This window comes from Propithecus coquereli, unplaced genomic scaffold (genome assembly GCF_000956105.1).
Source record: "Propithecus coquereli isolate 6110/MARCELLA unplaced genomic scaffold, Pcoq_1.0 Scaffold130, whole genome shotgun sequence".
Lineage (NCBI taxonomy): Eukaryota > Metazoa > Chordata > Mammalia > Primates > Indriidae > Propithecus > Propithecus coquereli.
In genome coordinates, this window is record NW_012137192.1 from 1,582,511 (window position 1) to 1,603,101 (window position 20,591).

The 20,591-nt window shown below is 45.4% G+C and overlaps 1 protein-coding gene across 1 annotated transcript in view; it reads right to left on the reverse strand.

Annotated features, from left to right (window-relative positions):
• The window catches only part of ABCA1 (ATP-binding cassette, sub-family A (ABC1), member 1), a 107,602-nt gene that overhangs the window by 77,355 nt on the left and 9,656 nt on the right, over positions 1-20,591 (reverse strand). The window contains exons 2-4 of the mRNA XM_012638543.1: positions 17,874-17,967; positions 13,700-13,841; positions 12,264-12,382 (exon numbers count right to left, since the gene is read on the reverse strand). Of these exons, the coding sequence (XP_012493997.1) occupies positions 12,264-12,382; positions 13,700-13,841; positions 17,874-17,967 (355 nt within the window). The remainder of the gene's footprint in view (positions 1-12,263; positions 12,383-13,699; positions 13,842-17,873; positions 17,968-20,591) is intronic.

Consider the following 20,591-nt stretch of genomic DNA (forward strand, 5'->3'; position numbering starts at 1 on the left):
TCCTACCCATGATATTGAAAGGAATTAAGAGGTAAAACAAAAGCACTGGATATAGCATCAGAAGACCCGAATTCAAGTCCCAGCTCTGCTGTTTCCTGACTGTGTATCCACGAACCCTTTCCTTAGTCTCTCTGGCCTCAGTTTCCTTGGATGTAAAGTGAGGCCAATAACATTCACAGGTGGTTGTGCAAACCAAAGCCCAAGCACGTGAAAGTGCTCTTCCAGGGCAAAGAGCTGACTAGTTTCAGTTGTTCGCTCGGGTAATGGAGAAGGTATGACCACTGTCACAGGGCGTGGAGCTGCTCCACTCACTCAGTTCGGCCTGGGTCCCTGGGAAGACTGAAAGCCACCACCCAGCAAAAGACCAAGAGAGCTTTCCTCCCACAATCTCTTCAACACAGACCAAAAACCTTGATCTGCTGAGCTCAGCGGCCTTGGTTTTGCCTGGAGGAGCAAACTGGAGTGACCCACCAATTTCCCAAGAGCATTGCTGGGGGCACAGTAAGGCAGGACAAAAGGAAAGGAGAAAAAAATTCAAGAGCTTGGAGTCTAAAAAGAACGAAACAGGAGAAATGCGTGTTTGTGGCTGAAGAAGAGGGAGACAAAATCCTTCCTTAGTTTCTTGCCACGCATCTAGGCCAGGCCCCTGTGACCAAGCTGAGGAAAACACTCCCACAGGCAGGTGGAGGGGTGTGGCAGGGAGCAGCCTGCCCCAGAGGTTGCTTTCACAGCCACTTAGCAGCCTTCCCTCCCTCCAGCCTGCAGCGGCTGTGGGGATCCAAGTAGGGAGCAGAGGATGAGGGAGGAGGGAGGCTGGGGGAGGGAAGAAGAAGAAAGGAGGGGAAGGAGGGGGGAGGCAGGAGGGAGGAGGGAAGAGGGAGAGGAAAGGGGGAGGAAGGAGGGCCGCGAAGGAAGGCGGAGGAGGGAAGCCCTCTGCGTGAGCTGGCTGGGGTTACTATCGGTCAGTGCCCTCCAGTCCCCAGCTCCGGTTTCAAGATCTCTACAGTCTCCTTTGCTCTACAAGAAAAGGACCCACAGCAATCAGCTGCTTTAGAAGTGGGTGGAGGAAGCAAAGGAAGAAAAAGGAGAAGTAGAGAAAGAGATCGGAGACTCTTAAACCGACCCAGGAGTGGGCAAGCTGTAGGGGAGGGAGGAAAGGGGACAAATTCTAACTCGTGGATTTACTCACCCTGAACTCATCCAGACTTATAGCAGGACCTTGAAATATTTGTCTGCTATAAAAGGGCCCATAACAAACACATTCCCCCGTGTCCTAGGGTATTGTTATTGTTTTGCTTTGTTTTCCTGATGCTGGGGGCTCCACTTCCTTCTTGAAGCACAGCTGCTAACTGCTCTCCGACATGGCTGCGCCCTCCCCTTGTTGGGAAGACCTTGGTGTTCAGTGCTCGGGAAGGGAGGGTGAGCCGCTGACAGCAGGCAGGGGTGTGGGGTGCACACAGCCTCAGGACCTCCTGCTGTTCACCTGCACGTGGGCTTCCCACCCCAGGAGAAGTTTCCTTCTCTACCGTGAAGGCTTGCTGAGGGACATACCCAAAAGAGCTCAGGTTTTAGAGTCTAGATAACCAGGCTCAAATCTCAGTTCCAGAATTTTCTAGTTATGTGGCCTTAGAAAAGTCACTTAGGCTCTCTGAGCCTCCATTTTTCCATAAATGGAGGTCTACCTGCCTAGAAGTGTGGGTTAAATAAGCGCTAATGACACTAAGTACGTTAAGTGCCCAGAATACTGACTCACACATAATCCAAGAGAAAATACAAGTTGAAAATTAAACATGTCCAAAGTAAATGTTGACAAAGTCATGGATGACAATCAGTGAAGAGTTCCCAAGAGAAACCAGAATATTTAGGTTATGCCCCCGGAACCCTTTGAGGCAGGCACTAGGGAAGACTGAGTCTTCTCCTGAGACCAAGGGAACACTGTAACTTTAGGAACCACATATTCCTTCAAGTATTTTACATGGAACATGAACTTGTATAGTTCAACAAACTTTTTTTTCTTTTTTTTTTTTTTGAGACAGAGTCTCACTCTGTCACCTCAGATAGAGTGAAGTTGCATCATCACAGCTCACGGCAACCTCAGACTCATGGGTTCAAGTGATGCTCCTGCCTCAGCCTCCCAAGTAGCTGGGTCTACAGGTGCATGCCACCACATCTGGCTAATTTTTCTATTTTTGGTAGAGATGGGGGTCTTGCTCTTGCTCAGGCTGTTCTTGAGTCCTCCTGCCTCAGCCTCCCAGACTGCTAGGATTACAGGCATGAGCCTCCATGCCCGGCCAATTCAACAAACTTTTAAATGGTTACTGTACTGAAAACACTAGTGCTGTCCTTCAAAAAAGTAATACTTTTCTCGGTGCACGTTGAAGGGAGGAGCCTGTAACTAAAGAGGTACAATGTGAAGACACAGTCCCTGCCCTAGCCTTCCAAGAGGAGAAGGCCAGAGGGTTAGGTGGGCAGAGCCTTCAACGCTCTCTGCCGCTCCGGAATCAGTCATCAGTGAAATCAGGGGTAGAAAGAGATAACACTTCTCTTTCCCCAGATTCATCTTCTAAGGCAGTAGCACACCTGCTATGATTTGAATGTTTGGGTCCCCTCTCTAAATTTATGTGTTGAAACTTAATCATGAATGTGATGGTATTAAGAGGTGAGGTGGGGCCTTTATGATTAAGTCACGAGGGCAGAGCCCTCATAGGTGGGATTAGGGCCCTTATAAAAGGGCATGAGGGAGTGGAATTGTTCCCTTCCATCCCTTCCACCACGTGAGGACATGGCATTGGTCCCCTCCGGAGGATGCGGCAGCAAGGTGCCACCTTGGAAACAGAGAGCATCCCTCAGCAGACACCAAACCTGCCAGCATCTTGATCTTGGATTTCCCAGCCTCCATAACTGTGAGAAATAAATTTCTATTGTGTATAAATTACCCAGTCTCGGCTATTTTGTTATAGCAGCACTAACAGACTAGAACAATACTCATGTCTTACTGAGAAGAGGGAAGGTGGGAGAGGTTGCTGGAATCCCCTGGAATAAGGACTGAGGTCAGCTGATAAGAACCTGAATGGTAACCAGACCCCAAAAGAGCCAGTGGGGACCGTAGCACCAAAGGGAAAGGGTGGCCTGGTCACACTAGCCAGGGCATGGCCAGGTTCCGTAGGCAGAAGCCCAGAAGGAAATGAAAGGTAACACTAAGGAAGTAACATTGGTCCAAATGAGTTCTGGAACTAAAGAGAAAGAGAAGAAGAAACAAAGAACTGACATCAGAAAAAGCAAGAAAATAGCTAAGAAGAGAACTCTGCATGGAAGGCCCTTTGTGAAAATCAGAGTGGCCCCCACAAAAAAAAGGGAGAGGATGCCCAGAAGACAAAAGGGGCAAAGAGCAGGTAAGAGATCAAAAGTGTGAAGTAGAGAGTCCAGAAACAGGAAAGGTGGAACAGAAGGCACAGAGAGAAAGGAAAAGAGAGTTTGAGGCATTCAGTTCTCACTGATGAGCTAGTCTCTGACTGAAAATGAGACCAGACACACCCAAGACACACACACAGCAGTGCAACTACAATCAGCCTGTAGGGGCCCTGAGAAGTCCGGGAACAAAGGGAAGGAAAGAAAGACATGTTAGGTTGCTATGCGGTGCCACCCGTGCTTCATGGTGTTGAAAAAAGGCAACATGGCATCAGAGTATGGCAGAAAGACACTGAGCCTCAGAGGCAGATAGACCTGCATTCAATTTACAGCTTTGCTCTGTGACCTTGGTCAATAAACATCATCCTTTCGAGCCTCAGTTTCCTCCCCCATGAAATACCACCTTGCTAGTGCTGTTTGAAGCCTTGAATGTAATACTATATTAAAATACAAAATGCCATCCTTACCTGGTGCAACTCAGTCTGTTGGACAGTGTCACCCTAAAATTGCTTTTTATGTCTCAGTCAACAGTGATAAGAGGGCCAGAAATTGGAAGCTTTCAATGAGAAACAAACTGGACTCCCAAAGTGCTCTTTGCCACCCACAGGGTAAACAAAACTTATACTGGAAAAGCTGGAGACATGCAACACTGTTCTTGATGTTAACAATTCAAAACTTTTTAAAAGAAGTCTGATATTTGTGGGGTACATGCTGTTCTGTAATCGAATGCAATTGTGTTTTTTTATTCTTGTCTGGGTAAAGCTGACCTTTGATTTGATTTAGTTCAAGCAATATTTCAACACTGCAGTGAAGCATGGCACCCTCGTGATTACGGCCCAGCTGGGGCCAGGCCCCTGCCCTGGATGGAAACCAACAGCCTAGGCTCTGAGATCCAGCCTGGCTTTGACAGGTCTGGGAAGACTCATGGTAGGTAGAAAGGTTTCAAAATACGAAACTGCAAGGCCCCAGATCAAAACTTTTGACAAGTGCATACAGCATGTGGATTGTAATCACCCAAAGATTTCAAAGAACTTCCACTGGGATGACATAACACTGACACACATATCATCAGATCTCCAAACAAGATGATACACTAGGGGCCCACAAGAACAGAAAACAAAGCTTGGAGCTGCAACCTCCACTCTAGTGGCTGCCTGAAAGGGATAAGGGGGTTCAGACGGGAAAGGAGAATTGGCTGTGAGTCACAGGATGTTCTTTCTAGATGGGCCCTGGGAAACATTCCACCTGTGTCTGAAGCCAGGAAGTGGAGGAAGTCTGGCATTTCTCTCGGAAGTCCTCTTGTCTCCTTTCTCATCCCAGCCCATCCATGCCCAGTGCCCTGTGACCTCAGGGAAGTTTCTGGCTACCCAGGGCTGCTCTCTTTAGGATTTAACAGCAGCAGAGCATAACAAACTGGTGTTCTAGTTCTATTACTGCCCCTTGCTGGCTGTGCTTTCTTAGGCAAGTTACTTAGCCTCTCTGAACTTCAGCTCCTTGATGTGCATGAAAAAGAATAAAATCCCCTATGTTATATGATGGTTATAAAAATGCAGTGGACTAAGGAACAAGCCTGGTATTTATTATGTGTCGGGCACTATACTAAGTGCTTTGCCCTGATTAGCTGCTTTGTTTGCGCAACATTCCTGAAGGAGGTTAATATTGTTATCCCATTTTGAGAAGACTGAGGCACAGAGATATTGTGGAATTATCCAAAGTCACACAGCTGGTAAGCAGGAGAGCTAGGATTTGAACCTAGGCAGTCTGGCTGCCAAGTCTGCTCTCTTAACACTAAATTGTATTGCCCTGGGAATATTTACAAGATGTTAATTTTACACCCCCTTCCCTCAACTCCCTGCCACAGCCAACTATTTTGCTAGGTCACCAAAGCCACCCTGTCCCTAGAGCTCATGTCATTTTGATTTTCAAAGATCAAAGCAGAATCAAAGGTCCACACAGAGAGTTCTCGGTATTACCAGTAATTCTGACAGCCACAGATGCATGACCCTTTACCCTAAGTAAAGTCCGGCATAATCCTCAGGCCTCATTTCCCAAAAGCCTTGGTCAGAGCCACATCAGAAAGGCCAAACAAACCAGATTTGTACTAGGATGTGTAAGAAACCGTGGCCAAGCCACTGGCCCCACACACAAGTCCAGCTGCAGGGAGAGAGAAGCTCATGCCCGGAGTCAGGGGGCGGGTACCCGCAGCTCTGCCCTAGTCTCTCCTCCTGTCCTGTCCTGCTCAGACCCTTGAGCTCGACTGTGTAGGATGTCCTCCAAAGGCACATCTCCTGACCAGTGACAAAACGCCCAAAGTTCTTCCTTGTTCTTTCGTGGCAACGTCCTCATAAGTTCAGAGGGCTCTACATCTTGCAGAGAAGGTATTTCAAAAGCCCCTGCCCCCGGGGCTGTGGGAGACCAGCTGCAGGCCTAGTCCTCACTGGAGGAGGCTGAGACAAGGTACCCTGGGCCGTGGCCACGAGCCATGTAGGCTGTTCACTACCCAACTCTAAAGAGCACAATTGTCATGGGAATGCCATTCACACGGATCACGGTGTACACGTACCCCAGAAATGTGACACTTGCCAGCCCTAGGTACAGCCTGAAAGCCATCCCTCAGCTGTCTCACCTACCTGTCCTGGCCAAATTCAGCAGGTCCGGAAAATGATCTCCTGCAGGCCCACAAAGCACCCACCGGGCTTCTGTAGTTAAAAGGCGTTGATGTGGCTGTAACTTGGGACAGGCCCAAATACCTGGAGAGCTCAGATCTTGGCCGAGGGCCCACGCACAGGGGAGATCAGCTATCTGGCTTCCAGCCACATTACAGAATCCGCAGCCCTGTCCACACCACTTGGATCACAGCACAGCTAAAAAAGATGGACAACTTCCATAGGATACCGCACAAGCCTAGGAATTGTCCCCAGACCAGCATAAGCAATGGCAAGGCTGAGAGAGCAGCCATGGGGGATGTAGCAGTGGACAAGGGCCTAGGTAACTATGGAAATGGGGGCAGAGGGGCATTGGGAGAATCCTTAGAGGGGATTAGGGTTGGTCTACCCCAGGAAGGCAAGAGGCCTCAGCCCCTGCAGATGCATTTCCCAACTGCCAGCCAAGTGGGAAGCCCTGACCACCACACAGAGGCACCAGCTCAGGGTGACCTCTATCCATGTGCCACCTGGAGTTGAAGGAGAGTCTGTAGTCGAGATTCCAGGATTTGGGAGAGGGGCAGGCATCGGGACAAGACACATGTCTGAGTGGAGATGTTCAGCAGGAAGCTGTTAGGTATCACTAAGCAATGCATTTTAAATCACTGAAAAGGAAATAAACGGTAAAGACAAAGAAGACAGCAAAGGGACACCTATGCAGCCCAGCCCTGATTCTGAGCAGCACCAACCCCAACAGGGAGGTCTTAGCTGAGGCCAGTCTGCAGTCGTCCCACCTGGCAATGCCAGATTCACCAGTGGGCACTGTCGGTGGCTTGGAGTGGGGAGTGAGGCAGGGGCTGAGGAAGGAAGCAGACTCCCCATCCTCCTGTGCCCTGGCAGGAGCACGTGTAGCTTCATGAGACCTGCAGCTGACAGAATTGGGCCAGGGGGCAGGGGGACTTAAGGAAAAGGATTTTTGTGAGAGAGACAGGGTCTCATTCTGTTGCCTAGGCCAGAGTGCAGTGGCATCATCAGAGCTCACAGCAACCTCAAATGCCTGGGCTCAAGCAATCCTCCTGCCTCAACCTCCCAAGCAGCTGGAACTACAGGTGCACACCACCATACCTGGCTAATTTTTCTACTTTTTTGTAGAGACGGGGTCTCGCTCTTGTACAGGCTGGTCTTGAACTCCTGGCCTCAAGTGAGCCTCCCACCTTGGCCTCCCAAAGTGCTAGGATTATAGACATGAGGCACCACACCCAGCTGAAAAAGAATATTTTTTAAAAATCCTACTTTTGCAAACTTTACAAATATATATCACTGTGTAAACACATTGCTAAGACCCCCTCGGAGGGCCTCGAAAGGGGCTATGAAAGTGAAATGTTTTTAGCTTCCCCATAAATCCACTTAAGGCCTCTGGGTTCATGGCTGCCCTTTCCAGTGAAATTCTGGAAGGCAAACTTTGTGGAAGAAAGCCAAGACTGTTTTAAGTACTTTTGTATCATCATTAATTTTTAACTCTGTTGACCTGGACTCACACAAGGGAATCAACTCTATAATTACATGTACTCGCTGTTATCTTCTCTCACCTTCATTCCGCAAAGATTCACTGATGGCTTACCAGTGTCCGCTACCATGCTGACGCTTGCTTGGGACAGAACCACGAACAAGGCCCTGTCCTGCCCTCACAGGGCTACAGACCAGTTAGTCCCAGGTGATCCCCCATCCAAGGACTAAGTTTCCAAGGTAGAGCATTTTTAGGTTGTTTCTCCAAAGTCCCAGTTTCAAGGCATGGAAACTTGAGGCCCAGAGAGGTTGAACAAAATGGCCAAGGGCAGTCCAGCAGGAACAGAAGGGGAAGCAAAGCAAGTCAGATGTGTTGTGCGCCAACTATGTGCCATGAGCTCCCTATTAGTTATCCACAGGCATCGTCGGATTGAATGCTCAATGACCCACAGGGCAGCCAATCTCCATATTTCAGGTAAGCTGAGGCCCAGAAAGAATCAACCCTTGCCCAAGGTTCACACTACCTCAAGGACAAAGCCTGAATTTGTTCCCAAAATGAATGTCACTGCAAAGCCCAAAACTCTTATTCTTCTACCATGTTTTCCAATCTTCAGTCATTTACACACTGCTCTCACAAGTTTTACCATATTCACATAAAATGTTTCCTTTAAATTAACTTTACTTTTCTTCCTATTGAATATCCTCCTAAGAAATATCTATGAAACTGCAATTTTATATGGGTTAAAATTAAAGTTATCATTCGTGTACTGCCTGGAATCATCTCAGATAACACACAAACGTCACTCGGAGAGACACCCTTGCCAGTCGGCATCTCACACAGACAGAACATAGACATGTCATTCCAGGGTTTCCGAGAATTTATCCAATTTTTACATTTCCTTTGAGTTGCGGTCATCATAGGGATTTAAGAAGAACGAATGCTCCTCACAGTGAGTCCTGAGTATTAATGTAGCCACCACTCAATCTGTGTGCTCAAACTCTGGCTTAAGAAGAAAATAATACAATGTTCAAAAAATGCCAGGGATGAGAAAACTGGGCGAGGCAGCTCTCTAAGGCTTCCTCCTTGGATTTCTCACTGAGATGACTTCAAGGATAATTAGAAGATTTGCACATGACTTAATTCCTACAACCAGAGGCCTCCCCAGTTGGAAGATCATTAAAACAGCACAAGAGAGCACCGCAGAAAGAGAACCTCGTGAGCAGGAATTGAGCTGTGTCGTATTCTCAGAATATCCCTCCCACAGTTGTATAAACTTGAAACAGTCACTTCCCCCTTCTGGATCGATTCTTCTCTAGAGCAGAAGTTCCATATGGACAGGGGCCATGTTTGTTTTGTACACCTGTGTGTCTCAGCACCTTAGAACCGTGGTTGGCACACATGAGGTGTTCAGTAAACATTGGTGCAACGATTAAATCAATCAACCCGATTATCTATGAATGAACTAAATGGTCCCTAAGATCTCTTCCAGTAAGTGGAAATAAAACAACGTTCTAGCCCCACAAGCCATGAGACTAGAAGAGAGTCTTTAAGTAGAAAGCCCCATATCCACAAAACATCTGTCCACGGGACTCAGCAGATGCAAGTTGAAAGAAAGAACAAGATAAATCCTCCAACTGGATCGCAGAAGCAGGAGCCCAGTGGCCCAGCCCTGATTAACCACCCAGGCTGGGAGATCTCTAAGAGCCTGAGGGGTGGTGTCCACTGGGATCATTAATCTCCATTGGACTGGACAGAGCCGAGCCTCCAGCCTTGGTCCCACAGTTATCGATGACTTGGATGAGAACAAAGAAGAGTTATTTATCAAATTCCTAGAAGACAGGAAAGAACCAGCAGATATAATACACAGCAAAATCAGAATGTAAAATGGTTTGGGTAGGATGAGATGGTATAGGGAGTCTAAAAATGTAAAATAGAAAAGAGACATTTTCCCTTTAGTTCAAAAAGTCAACAGCACGATTAAGAAATGGAGAACACGTAACTTGTAATTCTGTGTATTTAAAAGAATCTGTGATGTTGGTTCACTGCACATGGAATATGAGTCACGAGGGTGACGTGAATGCCAAAGAGCCTAATGCAATCTGAGATTGCATTAACAGAAATATAGCGCTCCCAGAGCAAGGGAGGCAAAAGTCCCTTTCTCCTCTGTGCTAGAATACTTTTGTAATTTCCGGTAAACTTCAAGAAGCACATAGACCACACTGAAACCCAATCAGAGGAGAGGCAGAAATTGAGAGGAAAAACATTCCCTAAGAGGAATGGAGGACATTTAGCCTAGAAAAATCACAGACTTCGGGAAAAGAGGTGAAAAAACACGAGAGCTGAATTCAAATATTTCAAAGGCAATAGAATTAGACTCATTCTCTAGAAAGTATAGCAAGGTAGCAAATATTTTCTGGCAATTAGAGCTGTCAACACCCAGAATTGGCTACCTTATAAGAGGTAGATCCCTACCCGGGGAGGTGAGTGTGTCAGTGCAGATAAACTGAGGTCTGTGAGCAGGGATCTAGGATGATATACTCCAGCCTCAGATTCTCTCTGAAATTGACAGAGTGCTTAATCAATATCAGCAAAAGGTTACAGATTTCCTGCAGGAAGAAGCAGCACTTGTGTGCATTTCCCTCTGAACTGAAGCCTGGCTTTGTGTTGCAAAACAAGGGAAGGAATTTAAGAAATAGCTGCAGGACAGAAAAGGGGATATCCTAGGTGAAGAGAGAGATGTGAAATAAGCACTGACGTGACACAGTCAAAATCAGAGGGACCTTCTCTCCTCAGAGCTGTGCACACAGGTGCGTGGTTTTCGGACACAGGTTTGACTTTTCTCCTCCACCTTAATTCATGTCTCCGGTTGGTCAAAGAAAATAGTGGTGTTTCTAAGGCAGCTTCCAGGAAGATCTGAAACTGCTTGATAACTCTCTGCCATGAGCCAGTCTATTGCAATAGCCACACAGGGTGAGACGCAGACGGACAAGGCAGACACTCAGAAATGCTTCGCTGTCATAGATGAATATCGGCCCCCATTTGCGGAGCATCTACTATGTGCCAGACACTGCAATGGGTTTTTTACATTGCAAGTTAGCTATTATTTTATAGCTGAGGATACGAAGGCTCAGAGAGGTTAAATGGCTTTGCTGAGATGTCACCACCCCAAAATAATCCCAGTTCACATTCACTAAGTGCCTCCTACATGCCAAATGCTGCTTTTAAGCAATGAAATGTTTTATCTCATTTATTCCTCATAACAATCTAGATAGGTTCTCCCATTATCTCCATTTTATAGATAAGAAGAGGTGGTTCAAAGGGTGCTGGCTAATCATTCACAAAGTCATAGGACTACAAAGTAATATAGGCTGGCACTGTTTCCGCTGCCCCACACTGTCTCTTGGTGACAGAGGAAATACCCTGGGCTCTGTCCCTGGTCAACCAGGCAGGGGCCCTCCAGTAGATGAGGAAGGATTGAGGCTTTGATCAGTGGTTGCGACCTCTCTGTATCCTGCACTGGAACAGACACCTGAGTGCAGGCAACCAGATGGCCTGGACGTGCAGCCAGGAGTGGCCCAACTGGGAGCTCCAGGCACAGCCACACCTCTCTCTGCGGTGCAGAGACACCTCCTCTGTGCCACCCCCAACACATCTTCACTTCCCTTTGTCATCACACCCCACGTTGCCCATTGCCTCTTTTCCTGCCCGAGGAAAGAAAGCACAGTTCTGTCTGCCCAAGAAAAAGGTCCGACCTGAGTCTGGTTTGAACTCTAGCATTTCGTACCATTCCTTCTTTTGCCAAATGGAGTGGTCTTTCAGCAAAAACCAGCCCCCTTCATGCCTCCCCAAGCACCAAACTGAATAAAAAGTACTTCCCTGGAGCAGTGGCTGTAGTTGGCTCATGACAAGGAGGAGTAATGTATCACTGACATTGTTTAGAACCACCGGTGCATGGCGATAGTAAAAAAGCACACCAACTTTTAGTCGGCTGCGTTACTTTTTTAAATTCTTTACAGACCATTCGCACCATTATTGAGTGTACCAGTGGACTGCTCGCACCAGCCTCTGCCCCCTTGGCAGGCCACTGCCTGGGAGGTTGCTCAGTGACTTCGGCGGCCAATGCCTCAGTCAGCAAACTGCCTCTCCTCAGACACTTCCTCAATGGCATGCAATAAATTGCCTGGGTACTTACCACATCACAGGTAAAGATTTCACTTTTAAAGATCAGAGTTCAAATGCCCGTCAGACTAAATCAAATGACTAGGGGAAGATGAATTGTATTTTCTTTTTTAGAAATAAATGCTTAACTTTCACAGATCCATATCAAGTTGCAACTTTAATTGCTTTTATATGCACAGAAGTATCTCCTGTCTATAAATGTGTCCATTCACTGCAACCATATGGCCAACTCCCAAAAAAATGCAGTTGTACCCCCCGCTGTCCCTAAGGCCAAGCCTGTGCTGTTCCTCTCTGGGGATTTTTCCTCTCCCTCCCCACAGGAGACCAGTACATCGCTGTGGCAACCATTTCCCCTAGATTCTTCTGCAATACCTCCTTCAGAGGGGCCCCACAGACCAGCCACTGAGGAGGAAAACCCCACAGGGAAGAGCTAAAGGGAACAAGTCCCCGGCCACCTGGGCTGCCCTCTCTCCCTGGTGCAGGTCAATTGCCAATTACAAACCAACGCACAGAAGGCTTTTGCTTACTTGAGGTGGAATTCTCAATCTGCCGTAATGTTCCCAGAACTTTGTGTATGTCCTTCATGCTGGTGTCTTTCTGGCTATATAAAAGAAGCCTCTGGGCATCTGAGAACAGGCGAGACACACTGTAAAGGGTGCACAAAAAGAAGAAAAGCTCTAGTTAGGCCAGCTGCCTCTCCCACTTTAAGAAAATGACTGCCAGGTACACATGCCCCAGCCTGGCTTCCCAGCCCTCATGGGCAGGCCCTGGCCCATGGCTCCCCACAACCATGTCACAGATAACTTATGCTCCTAGTCATCCACCCATCATCCCTGCTCCAAATGCCCTTCCCCATGTGTCTACTCATCCAAATCTTACTACCCTTCAAGGCCTGGTCCATCAAACACACACATACAAACACACACACACACACACATACACGCACACGCATATACATGCCCTGAGGACCGACTTATCCCATGGGCAGAGTAGGCTCAGTGCCTGAGGCCTAGGATACTCCTAGGGGCACACAAAAATGTTCTAATTTCTTTCAAAATCAAGATTAAAAATTAATATAATAAAAATGGATACATAACAATGAATCTTGCCTGGATTATATTCATCTTTATACCAACACAGTCATAAAACATAATTTTAATATTTTTGTATGGAAGAAAAGGCCCGGGAATGCTACAAAGTCTACGGTGCATGAAAATTATAATGTGGCCCAGCCTGCCCCAGCGGCAGCTCCCTCGGAATTGTCGAGACATATCCCACTATCCTTAGTCCATTCTAGCTCACGCCATGGTTCTGTGCATTTGAAGAATCTTCAATGTCTCATTTGGCAGACACTGATTAAGCCCATATTTATGTGGGGTATTGAAGCCAGTAGCCAAGAATACAAACACAAGGAAAGCAGCATCCTGCCCTGCTCAAGGAGCTCACACCCGCGGAACAGAAAGACCTGCAGACTGGTAGGGGCAGCAATAAAAGTGACCTGATGGAGAGAGGACAGAATTCTCCCAACCTTGGCTGTGTGCTCCTTGAGGGCAGGAACTCTTCCAGCATGCATCTTTGTACCCGCCTCTGCCCCTTGGATCCTAGAACCAGCCAATTCAGACCCGCAGTGAATGTCTGCTGCATGAGTAGACTGATTGATTAACAGATGGAGCTCATGTGCTGTGTCTCTCTCCCCTGCTTCCAGCCAGTGTTTGGAGGAACGTCCCCCAACCACACGACTATTGGCTACGTATCATTGTTACCCCTAAAACCCACCAAAGTAAGGTCCCACAGTATTAAATACTGGCAGCAATTCTCCCTTCCCTCATTCTGCAGACTTTATCACACAACTTTTACAAAAGCAACTTCACTCAAATCCGGACATTCGAAATCCTCCAGAGAAGAAAGGAAGGAAAAATATTGGCTGACAAGTTTGGGGAAGAAAACCTGATCTGGTACTTACATGGATTCGTTAAAGTTGCCAACGACCCCAGGGGCCTCACCAGGAGTTGGGTAACGGAAACAGGGGTTGTTAGCATTGCAGATGATCCCCTGAACCCAGGGAAGCGTTCCTGCAGAGGGCATGGCTTTATTTGGAAAGTGGCCTGTTAAAATCAAGAATAAGAAAAAAAACAGGGAGAAATATTAGTTCTTCTACCCATACAACGCTTCATCCCAAATCTGTCTGTCCCATTCCACACATCCCAGATTCCTGCCTCCTCTGGACTAATTCAACCCAGAGTTGAAAACTTGGCATCAGATAGCAATTCTTAACGCACTTGACATCATCTAGAGAACAGAGTTCATGGCATCAACCTTGGAGAAGTGACAAGAGGGGTCCAAACTAGACCGTGTACAGAAACCTGGCTTGCAGCAAGTGTTTGGTCACCATCAGCTCATCCTCCGCCACCAGCCTCACCTCTCAGAGACACAGAGGGGCCTTGGGGATGCGCTAAACCAATTCCTTCACACTCCAAGGAGGAAACTACAGTAAAGTAGCCGATGAAGCACACTCAGGGACTCAGCAGGTAGGACAGGGAGTGGAACCCATATCTCCAGGATCCTAGTCCAAGCCCCCTGCAGCCTCCTTTCTAATTCGGTTCTTCTCAATCTCCCCAGCTCCTCTCCTCTCATTGGTTTTCCAAACATCTGTTAGTTTCACCTCCTCTGCTAGCTCAAAAGCTCCTCAAGGGCACCTAAAAACATCTGGTGTCAGATGTCATCCGTGAACCTTCATGTGTTTTGTTATTTTTCTGTCATTCTTCACAACAATGAGGCCCTGGCCAGGTGCGGTGGCTCACATCTTAATCCTAGCACTCTGGGAGGCTGAGGCGGGAGGATCACTTGAGGTCAGGAGTTCAAGACCAACCTGAGCAAAAGCAAGACCCCACCTCTACTAAAAATAAAAAAAAATTAGTTGGGCAACTAAAAATAGAAACAAAAAATTAGCCAGGTGTGGTGGTGAGCATCTGTAGTCCCAGCTACTTGGGAGGCTGAGGCAGGAGGATTGCTTGAGTCCAGGAGTTTGAGGTTGCTGTGAGCTAGGCTGATGCCATAACACTCTAGCCCAAGTGACAGAGTTAGACTCTGTCTCAAAAAAAAAAGAAAAACACACATAATGAGGCCCCATCCACTATGCCATCTCCTTGCTCTCCTCTCCCTTCTTTATGATGAGCTTCTTCCAAACATGATGATTGGGTACATTTGGGCTGGGTCCTAGGACTCAGTTTGGCACCGTTTGGTTTGTGGCAGTCATTCGTGGGTGCTGTTTATGAGGATCAAGATAAATGTGCCCCAGGCAAGGGGCTCTTAACCCAAGGGCCTATTCATGTTTGGACAGAAAGGCCGTAGCTCCAGCTTTCCTCGTATTCTCAGGGTTGCCTGTGACCCCAAAAGAGTTAACAGCCATGAAGAACCACAACTCTCAGTGGTAAAGAGGAAGCAGCTCCAACACCTTTGGGGTCGAGCCCATTGGGATTCTTGTCCAGTCCCTACAACTTGCTAAGCAGCAACTCTGGCCAAGTCACTGCCCCCCTAACCCTCAGTTTTCTCATCTGCAAAATGGTGATAAAAATACAATCAACTGCACAGGGCTGTGGTGAGTACAGCAGGAGCTCTTACAGGTAAAGCTCTTTTGCAGAGTGCCCGGCACAGGACAAAGGCTCAATGAACGGCTCTATATTTCAGGCACAAGAGTGGTGAGCCTACAATAGTTCTCACTCCACTGTTGTCCAGCCGGAACACTCCTTTCATCTCACAGCTACCACCTTCCTCCAAAGCAGGAACCTTGTTTTACTCATCTTTCTGTTTTCATGCAAATGTGCAAGCAGAGTCTTCCCCAGAAGTTAATCCAAAGCCATGTCTTGCTGCACTCTGCATTTCAGCATTAGGGCCCTTCTATCTTTTTCTTCTATCCATACTCCAACCAGAGGGGCAACATCCAAAGCAAGGATGTGACAAGATCTGATCTGCAGGGACTCTGGCTTATTGAACATTTACTCAGTTAATCTCCTTATCTCCCTGTTAATAGTTCAAGGAAAACCAAACAAGGCCTCCTGCCTAAGTCAGCTGTTCCTCATTCAGGGGATATTTATGTAACCCAACCAAATACTTGAAGGACCAAAAGATTCTCCCCTTTCAATGCCAGGAGACACTGGCACTGTGGACAGAGTGGTGTAGGTCAAAGGAAGCACAGAGCAGTGATGGTGAAGGTATTTCAGGCAAAGTCTCTTCCTCGTATGCCGTGCCCATCTTATTTGCAAACAAAAAAAGGATGAGGAATAGCACTGGGTGCAGAAGATGACAATCAATATAATAGAATCCTGTGACCCAGGAAAATATTACAATCTTGATCACTCTAATCTGAACTGGAAAAGATTTATGGGGAAGAATTTTATACCAGTCCTTTGTTCCCAGAGACAAGACACCTCTGCAAGCTTTACCATAGCTTTCAACTCTGCCCTTCCAACTAAGTCCCTGGATGGTAATGAGAACAGAAGGTCAGGTTGCAAAAAGTGCACAGATATACAGGAAAAGTCTTATCTGCCTCCCACACACACAGGAATTTCACAACATACCTGAAAATCCATGGTATGGAGTCAGAGAAATCTGGATCAAAACCCAACAACTTGCTCAAGATCACAAACTCAGTGAGGGGCAGAGGCAAGATTTAAACAAACCCCAATTTGTCTGATGCCAGAGTCTAAGCTTTTTCCTCTACACTATCTTGTCTGCTTGTGATCATTCCAGAAAGAAAATAGTTTAGTGGATGAAAAAGCTAAGCTTGCCCTAAAACATGTACTCCAGTGGGGCTTGGAGTAATGTTTAAATAAAAATCAAATATGCATTTGTTCATCAATCAACAAAATCTCTTTGGGGTTCCAAAAAAGAAAACAGAATTCCCTCACAGGCATATAAACTGAGTATAGATTTCACTTTATGTTCCTTTTCTTTTTTGTGAAATCAGAAAATCACATTTGAGGGGGTGTTCTTGAGGTTGTGTGTGTGTGTGTGTGTGTGTGTGTGTTTAAGTTGAAATGTCTGATGTGTATTAGCAAATTAGCATGTAAATAACTGTTGCTATGTGCAGGGACCAGACCAAGAAACACAATTTTAATGGGTGGCCCAGCCCCATCGCTATCCTGGAAGAACAGTATCCCATAAGCCTATGGGTCTGGTGGGGGTGTGGGCGGAGCTGCGCAGTGGCAGGAAAATTCACTGGGGCAGTGAATCTGGGGTCCCAGCTAAACCGCCTCATAAATATTGAGCCCTTCAATTTGGACATTTCTTCAGTGTCAATCCATCCATTGAGTCCAGTCATAAGAGAAAGACTGTGACAGTAGGATGCTAATACTGACAATAATTATTTGAGGTAGGTATTACTATTCCCTTTTTTAAAAGAAGCTAAAGTCACTCGTCCAAGGTAATATGACTAGTGAATGCCAAAGCCAGGATTTGAACCTGGATAACCCAACATCTAGAGCTTGTGTTCTTAGCCACTACTGTACTTTCTATGCTCACTGTAAAGATCATCATCAAAACACGTGATTGAGAGTCAGTGACCTGAGTTTTATTTCATCTCTGCCACTCACTAGATGTGTGACCTTGGACAAGTCCCTGCACCTCTGTGAGCCCCAATTTACATATCAAGAAAGTAAGCAAATTATAATAATAATGAAGTCTACTATTCAATGTTTCTATGAGAATCAAATAAAATAATATTAGTCAAACCGAGAAGTTCTACACAAATGCTGCTTAAAATTATGTATTCCATAATTCGCAACTGTGTGATTAAAACATGATGCATATGGAAAAGGCTGGGTGTTGAGCCATTGCCTTAAGGGTGCTTTTTAATCACCACTTTCTGAACTATCAGTAAGGTTATTTTATCTTCATCATTTAACATGTGTGAAACAGATGTTGGCTATTGTTATAATTACTATTATCACCATTCATTAGCACTGAAAATAGTCTCCTGAGTTCACACCTTCTCAGAAAGCCAGAAACCTGAATTTTCTGTTCCAAATCATCCGTGGCATTTCCTAAAGAGACAGTCTTTGGAAAAGTCAAATTTAGCCCACGTTCAGTGTCTAGATTTCCCCTGCCTATGGCCTCAGGCGGCATCCATGGTTACTCACATTCATGTTGTTCGTAGGGTGGGTAGCTCAGCCGAACAGATAGCAGGATCAGGAAGATAAATAGAGGCCAGGCCACTTCCAACAGCAGCTGACACTGAGTGGAAAATAAAACAATACCGTGAATTTAAAAAATAACATGATGCTTAATGCCACTGGACTTTGGGAAATCCAAAGAAAAGTTCCTTTCACAATCGATCAAACTTCTCCAGTCTCTCCTGTCACTCTCTAAGCTTTAATAGCATTGACTTGTTTGTATTCTCACCCTGTAACGTACTATTCCTTTCCTCTGTGCCTTCTTTAAGTAAGGGAAGCTGCTTCTCATCCTGCTTCCTCTGGGTCACTTTTATTCATTCTTCAAGACTCAATCAGGCATAATTTCCTTTAACCTCAGCCTGAGCTGAAAGCCCTTCTCCTGTGCTCCCACAGTAACCCATGTATCCTCCCATGGCATTTTCCTTGAGCCCTGAAATCATCTGTTTCTACCCCTGGCTTCCTCACTGCACTAAGAGCACCCTGAAGGTAGGCACCTGTGCATTCCCAGCCTTAGCACAGTGCCAGGTATGTAATGACTGTTGTTGAAGGGAGAGGACCAAGGTAACGTGCTGTGCTAAATACACACCACCCTGCTCCTTCAACCGCACACAAAGTTGCTCCCTGTAGGGCTGAGAAGAAGATTTCAAAGGACAATGGAAATTCACACGCAGTTCCACATTGACCTGTGTGCACCCAGGACCAGAAAGAGCTAGGAAGAGTGCGAAGTCCTTCCCCAACCATCCAGGACTGGTTGCCACCTTCTGCAGTGAGTTAGGAGACCAAGTATGATCCACTGGTTAAAACAATGAGGTTTCTCTCAAAGAAAACCCTGCCTCAATGAGTTACCTGGTGCTACATCAGCAGAGGAACATGATGGAAATCACTAGATATAATTTCATGGAACCAGTGGTGTTCGGACAACTAGTTACACTGCCTGAAGTCTCTCACTTCTCCCACTCCTTTCATTTCTAGATTCCAACATTCTAATTAGGAGGAACACCAAAGAGCCCATAAAGAGTCACGGGGCCTTGTGTTTAACAGTAATTATAACTGTGGCTTCAGAGTCACAAAGCCAAAGAACACACTGGTACAAAATCTTTTTTTTTTTCTTGTTTTCTAAAGCAGAAGGTTTTTCTTGATCTTCAAAAGTCCATATATTTTTATTGTGAAAAATTTGAAAATAAAAAAATGCAGAAAAATTTTTTAAAAAAGTAAATATATATCACTCTTAATCCTATCTCTCAATGATAATTCCTAGTAAATTGAATTAACAATGGTTCTCTGTTACTATCATTTGTCTTTATGCATACATAAATAATATTTTTCTCTACAAAACTGAGATTATACAGCATATATAATATTGTATCCTGCTTTTTCATTTAACATCATACCAGGAGCACTTTCCATGACATACAAAATTCTCTTAAAATATGGCTTTTAATGGGCACTGGATGTTTCACTCTATGACTGATCATAATTTAACCTTTCTGCTATTGCTGTTGTTTCATTGTTTTGGGATTTTCTTTTTGGTTTATTTGCTGTTTGATTTCTGATATTTTAAATAACCAGTTCTTAATTTCCAAAGACTTTTAATATCGTTCTACATTAAACTCTTTTTAAGATCTTTTTGGAAGGCAATACATCAAGATAATAACAGAAGATGTACTACGATGATAAGAACATAGGTAATGTTCTTAATACTTCCCTGTGTTTTCTAAATTTTCCATAATGAGCAAGTATTACTTCTCTCATGGAATAAAAAATACACTGTTACCATAAAGCTATGAAGAATAATTTGTGTAGACAGTGCATGAGGAAGGAAAAAAAAGGCAAATGGATCCCTCTCTGGAAGAAAGCATGCTTACAATGAGGTCCTCAAGAAAAAAGATGGGGCTGGCTGTTCTTGCTAATATTTCTGTAAATAATCCCAAAGAGTCAACATACACTGAAATCTCCAAGCTTGCAAATGACATTCAGCCTTTTCCTTCTTTTTTTTTTTATTGAGAACATCTTTTGATTCTGTAACATTTTTAAGTTGACATTTATGTATTTCAAAATATCATGTTGTACACCTTAAATACATACAATTTTTATTTTTCAATTATACCACAATAAAGCTGGGTGGGGTGGAGGGGAGAAATGCAATTTCCTTTCTGCCAAAGAACACAATCATGACTATGAAAACAAACTTCTCTACCAGCTGAGCTGGGACTCCCTCCTCTGAGCTCCCCAGGTTCTCTATGCCTTTATCAGCACTTAGCACAGCAGGGGCCCTATTTATCTATGAGCTTATCCCCTAGGGTCACTGTCTTCTCACTGAGCCTGCCACATGATAAGCACTTAAAAATGTTCATTGAGTAAGGGAATGAACTGAAGTTTATAAAATAATGAACATGGAAATAGAAATCGGTTGACCCCTTTGGGAAAGCAATTTGGCAATATGTATTCAAAAGTCATGTTTATCCCCTTTGCCCAAGTAATCTTCCTGGGAATTCATCCTAGGGAACTAAATTTAAAATATCAAAAAGCAATATGCATGAAGTTATTCACTCATTGAAACATTATAATTGCAAAATATCAGAAACAACTTAATTGCTCAGCAATAGAGAAATGATTAAATTATGGTACATCTACTCAACAATATATTATGTAGTCATTACAACAATGTTTATGAGACACAGACAC